This window comes from Dipodomys ordii, unplaced genomic scaffold (genome assembly GCF_000151885.1).
Source record: "Dipodomys ordii isolate 6190 unplaced genomic scaffold, Dord_2.0 Scaffold104, whole genome shotgun sequence".
In the NCBI taxonomy this organism is placed as follows: domain Eukaryota; kingdom Metazoa; phylum Chordata; class Mammalia; order Rodentia; family Heteromyidae; genus Dipodomys; species Dipodomys ordii.
In genome coordinates this window covers 1,408,470-1,422,031 of record NW_012267320.1, presented here as the reverse complement: position 1 = coordinate 1,422,031, position 13,562 = coordinate 1,408,470, and the positions used below count along the sequence as shown (strand labels likewise).

General features: G+C 46.6%; 1 protein-coding gene across 2 annotated transcripts in view; it reads left to right on the top strand.

Annotated features, from left to right (window-relative positions):
• Window positions 1-13,562, top strand: part of Dopey2 (dopey family member 2) — a 90,874-nt gene that overhangs the window by 73,235 nt on the left and 4,077 nt on the right. Inside the window, exons 27-35 of one of the 2 annotated variants that reach the window (XM_013027541.1) lie at window positions 1,179-1,323; window positions 2,380-2,465; window positions 2,835-2,944; window positions 3,292-3,438; window positions 7,419-7,480; window positions 8,101-8,229; window positions 10,766-10,902; window positions 11,649-11,704; window positions 12,145-12,306. In XM_013027541.1, coding sequence (XP_012882995.1) covers window positions 1,179-1,323; window positions 2,380-2,465; window positions 2,835-2,944; window positions 3,292-3,438; window positions 7,419-7,480; window positions 8,101-8,229; window positions 10,766-10,902; window positions 11,649-11,704; window positions 12,145-12,306 — 1,034 coding nt within the window. Of the gene's footprint in view, window positions 1-1,178; window positions 1,324-2,379; window positions 2,466-2,834; window positions 2,945-3,291; window positions 3,439-7,418; window positions 7,481-8,100; window positions 8,230-10,765; window positions 10,903-11,648; window positions 11,705-12,144; window positions 12,307-13,562 lie in introns of those variants that run through there. The other variant, XR_001175491.1, reaches the window with a different exon arrangement.

Genomic DNA, 13,562 nt, shown 5'->3' with positions numbered 1-13,562 from the left:
CTCCTCCTCCTCCTCCTCCTCCTCCTCCTCCCTTTTGTTGGTCATAGGGCCTGAACTCTGGGTCTGGGCACTGTCCCTCAGCAATTTAGCTCAAGGCTAGTACTCTACCATCTACCACTTGAGCCACAGTACCACCTCCAGCCCAGGCATAAAAATCATGAACTCTGTCTACAATTAATAATAAATAAAGCTCAAAAGGAGCTATGGTTAAAGTAATAAAATACTAGACTTGAATGAAAAGAGCTCAGGGACAGACAGCATCCAGGCCCAGAGTTAAAGTTCCAGGACCAGCACACACACAATAAAAAAGCTTACAGAGAGCCAGAACCCCCAACCTCCAAAACTCCTGAGTACACACTTGTGTGCACATACACAGCATACTCTTTCATGTATTTGACATGTGTATATATACATGTCACAAACACCAAAATGAAATCCCTTTGTACCATTAATTCTGCTAATAAAGTTTTGTTTTTTGTTTTTTGTTTTTTTGTTGGTTGTGGGGCTTGAACTCTGGGCCTGGGCACTATCCCTCAGCTCTTCAGCTCAAGTCTAGCCCTCTACCACTTGAGCCACAGCACCACTTCTGGTTTTCTGAGTGGTTTATTGGAGACAATGGTCTCACAGACTTTCTTGTCCGAGCTGGCTTTGAACCGTGATCCTCAGATCTCACCCTTCTGAGTAGCTAGGATTATAGGCCTGAGCCACTAGTGCCTGGACTAATAAAGTTTTTTTAAAAAACATATTAAAGCCGGGCACCGGTGGCTCACGCCTGTAATCCTAGCTACTCAGGAGGCTGAGATCTGAGGATCGCGGTTCAAAGCCAGCCCGGGCAGGAGAGACCGTGAGACTCCTATCTCCAATAAACCACTAGAAAATTGGAAGTGGTGCTGTAGCTCAAGTGGTAGAGCGCTCGCCTTGAGCTGAAGAGCTGAGGGACAAGCGCCCAGGCCCAGAGTTCAAAAGCCCCACAACCCCCAAAAAACAAAAAAATACAAAAACATATTAAAATTAGCTACACTTTTTTTTACCTTTTAGTGTGACTCCTAGAACATTCTAGCACATTATTTTACATAAATGGATAACAGTCGTGCCTGGATTCTCTCTGTGTGCTAGGCCATCCTTCAGGCACCTACACTGTGCCTTAACTAACTCCTTTTCTTTTCTGATACTCTCAGGAAATCACTCAGAAAATTCTGGAAGCTATAGGCAATGTTGCTGGCTCCTCCTTGGAGCAAACCAGCTGGCTCAGCAGAAACCTGGAAGTGAAGGCCCAGCCTCAGGTCACTCTAGAAGAATCTGATGCTGAGGACGACCTGTATGGTACGTATAGGAGACTTGGCAGGTCACACTTGCAGTCAGCCAGCAGTGCTGTTTCCTATAAGAAAGATCCTGTGCTTGCAACACACAAAGTCCAGTGTAGTAGTTTTTTAAAAAAGAACAAAATCTATGTGAAGATTTGGAGTTGATGGAGAAGCTAACCAACCGTGGTATAAATAGTTTAACAGTGTACACATACAGGGAAGTGTCAGGTTCCAACCTTCAGTGTATACAGTTTTGCTTGTACACAAGGGTGACCGTCACTCTCCCCAGAGCTCGGCAGGCATGCCAGGTGGGGTGGTCTGCTTGGGTTTTTATCTTAACCTAAGGGTGACACTGTCACTTCCCCGGTTGCCAAAGATTCAGGCTCATGATTTTTTTTGTTTGTTTTGGTCGGTTGTGGGGTCTGAACTCCGGGCCTGGGCTGCTGTCCCTCAGCGCTTTAGCTCAAGGCGAGTGCTCTACCACTTGAGCCACAGTGCCACTTTTTTGTTTATGTGGTGCCAAGGACTCACTTCCAGGGCCTCAGGCATGCAAGGCAAGCCCTCTACCACTAAGCCATCTTCCCAGCCCTCGCAGTTTTTTTAAATTGATTACCAGGTGATGAGGCAGTACAGTACGTTGGAAGGAACTCTGTCTGTGAAAGGTTCCTACTGGCCGAGGGGGAAGATTTAGGCGTTCAGGATTCTGGGCGTTCAGAGCTGGAGGTGGGGGTTGTGGGAACGATGACAGGGGGTGACGAGACAGTTGGTAGCTGAGCCCGAGCAGAGTGGGAGATGATTGGAAGAAGAGACTGCAAAAGATTGAAAGCCCAGGATGCTAGCTAGGTGAATCCCAAGAGGATTCTGAGGCTCCAAGAGTGGACACGAAGGGGCACAGAGTGTTGGTATGACGTTATTTGCCAAATGTCCACGTTCTCAGTTGCTGAAATTGAATGTCACCAGGGAAGAATAGCTGAGTCCCATATCCATGGTCAGAACGGCAGGTAGGAGCTCCTGCAGGGCTTTGGCGACCCAAAGTCAAGAGGGCTGTCCCCGCTAAGCCAACACCCCTTTGTAGCCACAGATGCTGCCGCAGCTTCAGCAATGGTGTCCGCATCTGCTCCCTCTGTGTACAGCGTGCAAGCCCTCTCTCTCCTGGCAGAGGTAAACACACACCTCACTGTGGGCCCATGGGGGAGTGGCTTGTCATCCTGCATCATAGGGAAAGCTTGTGTGAGCTGGGGCTGGGGAGTGATGGACAAGCACAGAAAGAGGCAGGGCCCTGGTCCCACGACCCTTGTCAGCAACCTGACTCCCTTCCATAGGCCTCTCTTGCAGTTTCCACCACTTCCCAATTCCGCCACAGGCTGGCATTGCAGCCGTCAACACGTGGACCTTTTGGGAAACATTCTACACCCAAACAGGCCTCAAGTGCCCCATGACTTTGACCCTTAGGTTTTACTTGGGGAAAAGGACTTGTCTTTGTTCCTTGTGTCAGTGGTTTCTGATCTTGTCCTGGCCTCCTTCTTGCAGGTTCTGGCTTCTCTCCTGGACATGGTTTACCGCAGTGATGAGAAGGAGAAAGCGCTGCCTTTAATCTCGCGCTTGCTTTACTACGTCTTCCCTTACTTGCGCAACCACAGGTGGTGATGTTTCTCTGTTTCATCCTACACAATTGCAGAAAAATGTATGAGTTTTTTGGTTCTGATTCTGTGCCACTACTGAAGCTTGGAATCAGGACCTAGGTATTGTCCCTGAACTTTTTCACTCAAAACCGGTGCTCTACCGCTTGAGCCACAGTTCCACTTCCAGCTTTTTGGTGATTAATTGGAGATTGAATTCTCATGAACTTTCCTGCCTAGGCTGGCTTCAAACTGCAGTCCTCAGATCTCAGCCTCATGAGTAGTTAGGATTGCAGGCGTGGGCCATAGGCATCTGGTGAAAAATGTGTTGCACTGTCTTTAACCTTGACTGTGTTCTCTTTCCACAGTGCCTACAACGCCCCTAGCTTCCGGGCCAGCGCCCAGCTGCTGAGCTCCCTGAGTGGCTATGCCTACACAAAACGTGCCTGGAAGAAAGAAGCGTTGGAATTGTTTTTGGACCCTACTTTCTTTCAAATGGATACCTCCTGTGTTTAGTAAGAACTGCTGTCCTGATAAAATGTGCTGCTCTTTTTTTTTTTGTCATGAAACTTGAACTCAGGGCCTGGGCACTGTCCCTTAACTCTTTTGCTTAAGGCTAGAGGCTCTACCATTTTGCACCACAGCTTCACTTCCAGTTTTCTGGAGGTAAGAGTTTCACAGACTTTCCTGCCCAGGCTGGCTTTGAACCTAGGCTCTCAGATCTCAGCCTCTTGAATAGCACATTACAGGCCACCAGTCACCAGCAGAGGGTCTAAGCAATGTGCCTTGTCCTTACAGCTGTCCGGGTGCCTTGCTGGTAGGAGGGGCTTCCCACCCAGCTCTGAAAAGCCTAGAGGTGAGAGAGGCCACTCAGTGATTACAGGTGTCACCTTTGTTATTATCTCCCTAAATGGTTTGATCTGCTTAACCTTTACTGTTTCCCTGAAGGTTAACCCCTGAGCTACTTTCCTATAAAAGATCTGCTTGGGTTGAAAGTTGAGCCCCACCCTAAACGTGTTTTTTGTGTTTAAAAGCTTTATTCAGCTAAGAAGCCAGTGGCTCATGCCTGTGATTCTGTCTAGTTCAAAGCCAACTATGGCAGAGTAGTCTGTGAGACTTTTTTTTTTTTTGTCAGTCGTGGGGTTTGAACTCTGGGCCTGGGTGCTGTCCCTCAGCTCTTCAGCTCAAGGTGAGCGCTCTACCACTTGAGCCACAGCGCCACTTTCAGTTTTCTAGTGGTTTATTGGAGATAGGAGTCTCACAGTCTTTCCTGCCTGGGCTGGCTTTGAACCAGGATCCTTAGATCTCAGCTTTCTGAGTAGCTAGGATTACAGGCGTGAGCCACTGGCACCCGGCTTGTGAGACTCTTAACTCCAATTAACCACCAGAAAACCAGAAGGGTGCTGTGGCTCATGTTGTCAAATGCTAGCCTTGAGCTGAAGAGCTCAAGGACGGCACCCAGGCCCAGACTTCAAGCCCCACAACCAACAACAACAAAAAAAAGCTTTGCCGTGTCCTGTTGGCTCATGCCTGTAATTCTAGCTACTCAGGAGACTGAGGTCTGAGGATTACGGTTCAAAGCCAGCCTGGACAGGAAGGTCATGAGATTTTTATCTCCAATAAACCACTCAGAAAACCGGAAGTGGGAAGCGGTACTGTAGCTCAAGTGGTAGAGCACTCACCTTGGCTGCAGAGCTGAGGGGACAGCATCCAGGCCCAGAGTTCAAGCCCCATGACCAACAATTGAAAAAAAAAAAAAGTTTTATTCAAACTGGATTAGGCCCTGGCTCTTCAATAAAGACTCCCATCCCAGTGGAGCTGTGGCTCAAGTGGTAGAGCGCTCGCCTGAGCTGAAGAGCTCAGGAACAGTGCCCAGGCCTAGAGTTTAAGTCCCATGATCAACAAGGAAAAAAGAAAAAGAAAATACAATCAACATGCAATCACAAAGATAATTCAGATGTTGGATTATCTGTCAACTGTTTGGGCTGGGAAGGTGGCTCAGTGGTAGAGTGCTTGTCTTGCATGCATGAGGCCTTGGGTTCGATTCCTCAGCACCACATAAGCAGAAAAGGCCTGAAATGGTGGTGTGGCTCTAGTGGCAGAGCACTCTCCTTGAGCTGAAGAGCTCGGGACAGCTCCCAGGCCTAGAGTTCAGGCCCCATGACCAGCAAAAAAAGAAAAAAAGACTCCCATCCCAATGCGACCTTTTAAAAAATGTATGTTCTTCATTTTCTTAGTGTTTAAGTTTTACATAATTTTTGTTGTTGTTGTTGTTGTTGTTGGTTGTGGGGTTTGAACTCTGGGCCTGGGCACTGTCCCTCAGCTCTTCAGCTCAAGACTGACTAGTGGTCTACCACTTGAGCCACAGCACCACCTCCTGCTTTTTCTGTTTATGTGGTGTTGAGGAATCAAACCCAGGGCCTCATGCATGGAAGGCAAGCACTCTACCACTGAGCCACCTTCCCAACCCCCATAATTCATTTTTGTTGCTGCAGTAGAACCAAACCAATACCATCCTTTCCTCCCAGGTACTCGCAGATCCCTGTGCCAGGCTCCTGCGGCAGCCTTGAGTTCACTTTCAAATGCAAAGGCACCTTTTCTCCAAAGCATCATCTCAGTAAATTAAGAGAGCAAATTATTCCTAAGAGAATGTGGTCTAGGGACATTTGGACTTGCACTGCTTTATCATGTACTATTTGACCAGTGTTGAGATGGCAGAGCCCTTGGGTCACCGTGGAGGTACCTTGGGTACTCAGTTCATATACCCCAAGCCCATACCCAGATAAGCTTCCTGTGCCCTCTGGAGATGGGGAGGTCCACTCAGGACCTCTCCTTGCCAGCTTGCTCAAGACACGGAAGGCACAGGGCTGGATGGCGGAGGGATAGCCTTTCTGTACAGCCTAAAAGTTTGTTCTGTAACAGAAGGCTGCTTTGGCCCTTGTCTAGCAGCCATGTGCTGGGGGCCTCTCTCTGCACTTGGACATCAGTGCACAGAGGGGTCCGTGCTCGAGCTCGTCAATAAACGACTCATTGCCGCTTGCATTGATCTTTGGTCCCTGGTGGTCTTTTTGAGCACTTCAAGTCTCTGGGCATTACACCATGAGCTTCTGTCCCTAAGTCCTTGCAGATACAAAAACCCACAGATGGGGCTGGAAAGGTGGCTCAGTGGTAGAGAGCTTGCCTTGCATGCCTGAGGCTCTGGGTTCGATTCCTCAGCACCACATAAGCAGAAAAAGCCGGAAGTGGTGCTGTGGCTCAAGTGGTAGAGCTCTAGCCTTGAGCTAAAGAGCTGAGGGACAGCGGCCAGGCCCAGAGTTCAGGCCCCACAACTGGACCCCCACCCCCCAAAAAAAGGAAAGAAAAAAAACCCCACAGATGCCCAAGTCCCTTGTATCAGAATGGTACAGTATTTGCCTATAATGATATATACTACATTATACTTGAAATCCTCTTCTGATTACTTAGACTACCAAACAAAATATGAATAGTCATTATGCTGTATTGTTTTTGGGGGGGGTCCAGTCATGGGGCCTGAACTCTGGGCCTGGAAGCTGTCCCTTAGCTCTTCAGCTCAAGGCTAGCACTCTACCACTTGAGCCACTGCGCCACTTCTGGCTTTTTTCTTTTTGCTTATGTGGTGCTGAGGAATTGAACCCAGGGCCTCATGAATGCAAGGCAAGCACTGTACCACTGAGCCACCTTCCCAGCCCTATGCTGTATTTTTTTTTTTTTTTGGTCGGTCGTGGGGCCTGAACTAGCGCTGTCCCTCTGCTCTTCAGCTCAAGGCTAGCACTCTACCACTTGAGCCACTATGCTATATTTTTTTTAAGGGAATAATGATAAGGAAAAAATGTCTATGCCACCTGGGCACTGGTGGCTCAGATCTGAAGATTGTATTTCAAAGCCAGCCTCGACAGGAAAGTCTGTGAGACTCTTGTCTCCAAGTAACCACCAGAAAGTGGGAAGTGGTGCTGTGGCTCAAAGTGGTAGCTCACTAGCCTTGAGCAAAAGAGCTCAGGGATAATAATCAGACTCTGAGTTCAAGCACCATGACCAACATGCCCTGTTCAATACAGATACAATTTTTTTTCTGAGTATTTTCCATGCATGATTAAGTGTGCGAATGTAAAACCCAGGGATCCTGGCCTTATTGTCGCTTCCCAAACTAGCTTCCCTTACTATAAGCTAAGGAGGAATGGATATTTGCCCATACAACCCCTTCCATCAACAAACAGTAAAGTTATGCGACCAAATGGAAGGACACCCTTGAAAAAGCCAGGGTCCCTTGCCAGTTGTTTTTTCTTTATATTAAGAAAGGTCACTATTTATTCATTATGTTAGGATTTGCTTGGCCTTTCCTAATGTTTTAGAAATGAACTGTTAATTTGTACCACTAATCCTGTTTCATAGAACAGATTTTAACATTTTAAAGCAGCATTTAATCAGATTGTTATCCATGACATCTTTAACTAATTTTGCTTTTCTTCATATCCAGTTGGAAGTCCATTATTGACCATCTTCTGACTCATGAGAAAACAATGTTTAAGGACTTAATGAGTAAGTTTTGTGTTACTTTTCACACTTTTAAGGACCAGTGCCATTTTAGCCAGCTTTTACCCTACCTAGCATTTTTGCGGTGCTAAGATGTAGTGTGTTGGGTAGAACACATCAGGGCTAAATGAACAGGTCTTCCTACTTGCCACCTGACCAAGAGACCACCACAGCCTGTCTTTAGAGTTTCATGGTAGGTCCATGTTGCAGAAAGCAGCCGGGTTCCCATCCTGATATTTGTTTTAGAAATAATGTTTTCCCTGTGTGTGTGTTTGTGTGTGTGTATACACGCATGTGCACGTGTGTGGGGGCCTCTTGAGACAGGGTTTTACTGTGAAACTCAGGTTTGCTTTGAATTCTGTTCCTCTTACTTCCAGAGTGCTAGGATTTCAGGCATATGCCACCATGTCTAGTTTAGGAGTATCTTTCTACACCTGAGATCCTCTTTTAATGCCTTATCATTATATATTAATGAAATAAACATTTTTAAATGCACAAGGAAATAATCACATGTTCTCATTACTGGAGAGAGCATTTTTTTGTTTGTTTTGGCTAGGAAGCTATGGCTTAGCACTCATCTCTGGTTGTAGCTTCCTGCTTGCATGCTTGCTTGCTGTTTGTTTCAGGTATGCAGAGCAGTTCTTTAAAACTATTCTCCAGTTTTGAGCAAAAGGCCATGCTGCTGAAGCGCCAGGCTTTTGCTGTCTTCAGTGGCGAGCTGGATCAGTACCACCTATACCTTCCCCTGATACAAGGTAAGTCACGAGCTTGGCCTGCGCTGTGCTGCTAGGCATGGTGATCCACAACCAACAGGAAAGATCCGTCTCTGGTGGTGGGAGCTGGAAGCACAGTGTCTGACAAGGGTCTCCAAGGCTTTCCTGTTACCTGTCCTGCCTCATCCTATGGCAGAAAGCCTAGATCAAGACAGCACCATGAGCCAGATTCACCTTTTTGTTACACCACTGACTCATTTGTGAGGGCCTAATCAAGTCCTAAAGGCCTAAAAGGTGTGGGAGGATGCGTTTTGGAGGGAGTTAACAAGAAGAGCCGTGGTCATCATCCCTTCCCTGCCTCACTCCCCAAAGACAGACCCCCAGGTGGGTGGGTGGCAGGCAGCTCCAAGAGGGCCACACGAATTTCCAGCAGCCCAGCAGCGGTCAGGGGTCACAATGAGCCAGCCCTCTACAGAAATATAATGGAACCTTAGGCATGTATCAGCAAATCTGAAACTTCAATATAGATACTCACCCCTCCCCGCCTTTTTTAAAAAATTAAATCTGTTCTGATTGTCCCTTTTTCCTCTCATCTACTTTCTGCTGTTGAGCTCACCCAGTTCTTTTCATTCCTATGATTCTATTTTCTTCATTATAAAATTTCCATTTGCCTTGTCTATTTACTTTTTGTTATTGTTGTTGTTGTTGCTGCGAGTTATTTCTGTTTTTTTTGTACTGTTTATCTTCTTAGTTTTTTCGTGTTTTAGAGTAAGATCTACATTGCCTATGCTGGCCTCTAACTCTTACTCCTCCTGTCTGTCAAGCACCAGTAGTGTAGGCATGCACCCCCACACTTCAGTCCTATCACTTTGTTTGTTTGTTGTGGGGCTTGAACTCAGGGCCTGGGCACTGTTCCTGAGCCTCTTTGTGCTCAAAGGTAGGGCTCTACCACTTGAGCCCCAGTGCCACTTCCAGTTTCTTGTTTTTGTTCTGTCAGTCATGGGGCTTGAACTCTGGGCACTGTCCTTGCGCTCTTCAGCTCAAGGCAAGTACTCTACCGCTTGAGCCACAGCACCACTTCTGGTTTTCTAGTGGTTTATTGGAGATAAGAGTCTCATGGACTTTTCCTGCCCAAGCTGGCTTTGAATGGTGATCCTCAGATCTCAGCCTCCGAGTAGCTAGGATTACAGGTGTGAGTCACCAGGGCTCAGCTTGCCACTTCCAGTTTTAAAGTGGTTAATTGGAGATAAGAGTCTCCTGGAGACTTTCCTGCCTGGACTGGCTTCAGATCTCAGCCTTCTTAGTAGCTAGGATTGTAGGTGTGTCATCTTTAGGGAAGAACTAATAACCCTAAATCATATCTTAGTTAATATCACTGTTTTCTCCAGCAATGTGTTACATCCCTAAAATAACCTTTAAAATCCTCATGCACCTGATAGGTTCTGGTTTTCTGAAACCATATAGAAATGACGCCAGGAATCAAGGGAACTTGAGTGAGGAAAGTGTATTGCAAAGCAGAAATAATGGCTGCTTGGGAGAACAGAAAGCAAGCAGCAAGCCAGAAACAGGTTGTATGTTTCAGATGCTCAGGGGAGCTCCTTTTATTCCCTCCGTCCTAGCTTTGAGTTTGCCCCCAAGACCTATTGGTCCATTTGAATTAGGGGCAGAGCGCAGACAGAGGACTGGGTAGGTTTCCAGGAAGTCCAATTGGACTCTAGGGCGATGTCCCACCCCCACTGTTGAAAGACCCTTGAACAAAGACTGTGATTGTTCTCCATTCATCCCATCCTGAAATCAGTTGGGAGAAGTGAAAGAGTGTTGGGGTTTGATAATTGTCCTTTTAATTTTCTTTCCTTATGGCAAAAAAAGTTTGTGGCATGGTCATCAACTCTGTTTTACTCATTGCTTCACTTCCTACTTGCTACTTATTCCCTAAGTATGTTTGCCAGGCAATCTACGTGCTGGTCTAAGCCCATCACTCTGACTATGGCTGTCTTTAGTTTTTTGGTTGTTTTTTTTTTTAATTGGTGGGGCTTGAACTCTGAGCCTGGACACTGTCTCTGAGCTCTTCAGCTCAAGGCCAGCACTCTACTACTTGAGTCACAGCACCACTTCTGGTTTTCTGGTGATTTACTGGAGATGAGTCTCCTGGACTTACCTGTCTGGGGTGGCTTTGAATCGTAATTCTCTTGAGTAGCTCGGATTTCAGGCATGAGCCCCTGGCGACCAGCTGTCTCTGCTTTCTGAGTCTAGAATTCTTATTCATAGAAAGACATGGCAACCCAGTAGGTTCCTAGTAGTCATAGGTAACCCAGCAGGTTTCTAGTCGGTGTCCCATGCTTTGTTCCCAGCCATCCTGGGAAGATGACAGTCACCAGAGTCCACCTTCAGTGCAAGGGCCTCGAGGTTACTTGACACCCGGGGGTAGCGATCCCAGCATATGTCCTCCAGCACTGGTCTCTTATCCTGGGTTGTCATCAGGATGCCAAAGCAGTTGCAATTTTGTTTTTCTTCTTTGACTAATGAGAAACCCCAAAGGTAATGTTTGTTTCACATCTCTACAATCTTTTTTCCTTAGAACGCCTGACAGACAATCTCAGAGTGGGACAGACATCCACAGTTGCTGCTCAGATGTTTCTTTTTTTCAGAGTTTTGCTGCTAAGAATTTCTCCTCAACATCTGACCTCACTCTGGCCCATAATGGTCTCTGAGCTGGTGAGTACTCATTTTACTTTTGAGAGCAAGGTCTGAGCTTGGCAAAATGATGTTTTTTTTTCATTATCGGATAAGATACGGCTCTATAAGCATCAGTTTTCTCTAAAAGTTGTGTTTAATCAGGTTGGAGGCACCCAGTCAGCTTTTAGTTAAATAGAGGATAATCTATTCTATAATCATATTTGACCTCTCAATCTTTATTGGTGTAGTCCAACAATTCCAACTTATTTGTACCACTTACTAGTCTGTGCTAGCTTTGTTGTTATTGCTGTTGATTTAAGTGCTGGGTTGGAGCCCAGGGCTTCCCTTCATGCTAGGCCAGCACTTTACCCCTGAGCTAACTCCTCAGCCATGCTAGTTTCTTATCGAAAGTTGGATAATTCTAAAGCTGGGTGCCAGTGTCTCACTCTGGTAATCCTAGCTACACAGGAGACTGAAATCTGAGAATCACGGTTTAATGCAGGAAAGTCCAGGAGACTCCAATCAACTATCAAAAAAGCCAGAGGTGGAACTGTGGCTCAAGTGGTAGGGCACCAACCTTGAGCAAAAGAAGCTCAGGGACTGTGCCCAGACAGAGTTCAAGTCCCAGGATTGGCGCGCGCACACACACACACACACACACACACGCACGCACACACACACACAGACACACACACGCACGCACGCGCGCGCGCACACACACACACACACACTAGGTAAATTTAATCTCTTCAGATGGTAACTTGAATACGCCTTTTTCTTTTAAGATTCAGACATTCCTACAGCTTGAAGATTATCTTAAAGAGGAAGATGAGTCTTTGAGGTAAGAGAGATGTGTCAAGACAGGGGACATCACTATGGGATGTAGGGCCATCGAATGCCAGCATTCTCCTTGGAGTCTCAGGAGGTCCTAGCTATTCTAAAAAAAAGTCTTCATAGAAAATGGCTGGCCAGCAGTGCCTCATGCCTATAATCCTAGTCACTCAAACCAGCCCCGCAGGAAAGTCTGTGAGACTCTTATGTGTATTAAACTACTCTGAAAAAGCTGGAAGTGGTACGTGGCTCAAGTGATAGAGCACTAGCCTTGAGCAAAAGAAGCTCAAGGACAGAGCCCAGGTCTAGAGCTGAAGCCTGAGGGATAGCAAAGAAAAAAAAGGAAGGAGGGGAGGGAGGGGAGGAGGGAAAACTCCAGCTTGCAAAATTTGATAAGCAAGTGGACTGCACTAAATTAAACTAACAAAAATTTTCCTTTCAAATTTACAGAAACAGCAACAAAATGAACAGAATAAAAGTTGCAGGCACTGATGGGAATGGGCCTTTGGTGAGGGAAGTGGCCCCTAGTGACCTCATCTTGTATGTATCAGCGTGCAAATTCCTGGACACTGCGCTTTCTTTTCCCCCTGACAAGATGCCGTTATTTCAGATGTAAGTCGGAAAGGCCAGGAGTGGCCTCATGTTCCAGCTGGAGGGTCTCCTCCCTCACAGCCTTCCCTTAAGCAGTTACCACGTCTGGAGGCCTGTGAACTCCGCTCAGGAGCTGTGGTTTCAGATTACTCCTCACATTTGTGGTTTCCAAATTGGTTTTTAATTGTATTGTGTGTGTCACTGTGGAGTGTCTCTGTCTTTCTAGGGAGTTTTTGCTACTGAATGCTTATCAAACAGGGCCACCCCCTGAGGGCCCTCGCTGCATTTGCATAGAATGTGCTGTGTGTCTGTGGTTGGATGCTGATGCTTTTATTAGCGTGTGTCTCCAACTCACCTGCCCTTTGGCACACAGTCCCTGCAAGGCTTCTCACAGCGTCCTGGGTTTCTTTTCAGGCCTGGCCCCAGAGGCTGCCCCTCTCTGTCCTTGGCCCCCAAAGGGTGGGTCATGTAGAATCATTTGTAGTTAAAACATTTATGGGATACCTTAAATGTCTATTTTTAAGTGAAAAAAACATACACTGTATTATTTCATGAATGTGACAGTCTGGAAGATGACAAAACTGTAAGAACAGAGCCTGATGCTGATGGCTCATGCCAGTAATCCTAGCTACTATACCAGCTGAGATAAGAGGATCACAGTTCAAAGCCAGTCTGGGCAGAAAAATCAGAAAGACTGCATCTTCAGTTCACCAGTAAGAGGGCCAGACTGTGGCTCAAGTGGTAGAGCACCAGCTGCTAACTACCAGCTGCTAACAAGGTCGTTACGCAAGAGTGAGGCTCTGAGCTTTAAGCCCTGGTAGTGGTGCAAGGAAAAAAAAAAAGGAAAAACAATAAAGGAACAGTTAAAAGAGGAGTGCATGTGAAGATAGGGAGTGAGGGGGCTAGAACCGGGTTTTTACTGTGATGACACCACTCTCCGACACTGTGCCACAGTGATACGCATGTGTCAGAACTCAGACAGTGGCAAGCACAGTGACTCACACCTGCTATCCTAGCTACTGAGGAGGCTGAAATTGGGAGGATCATGGTTTGAGACAAAAGGTTCAAAGGACCTTAACAGAAAAAAATTAGGCATGATGGTATATGTCTGTCATTTACACTACAGTGGGAACACAACTAGGCATTTCCAGTCCAGGTTGACCTGTGTAAAAAGTAAAGACCCTGGGGCTGGGAAGGTGGCTCAGTGGTAGAGCGCTTGCCTTGCATGCATGAGGCCCTGGGTTCCATTCCTCAGCACCACATAAGCAAAAAGAAAA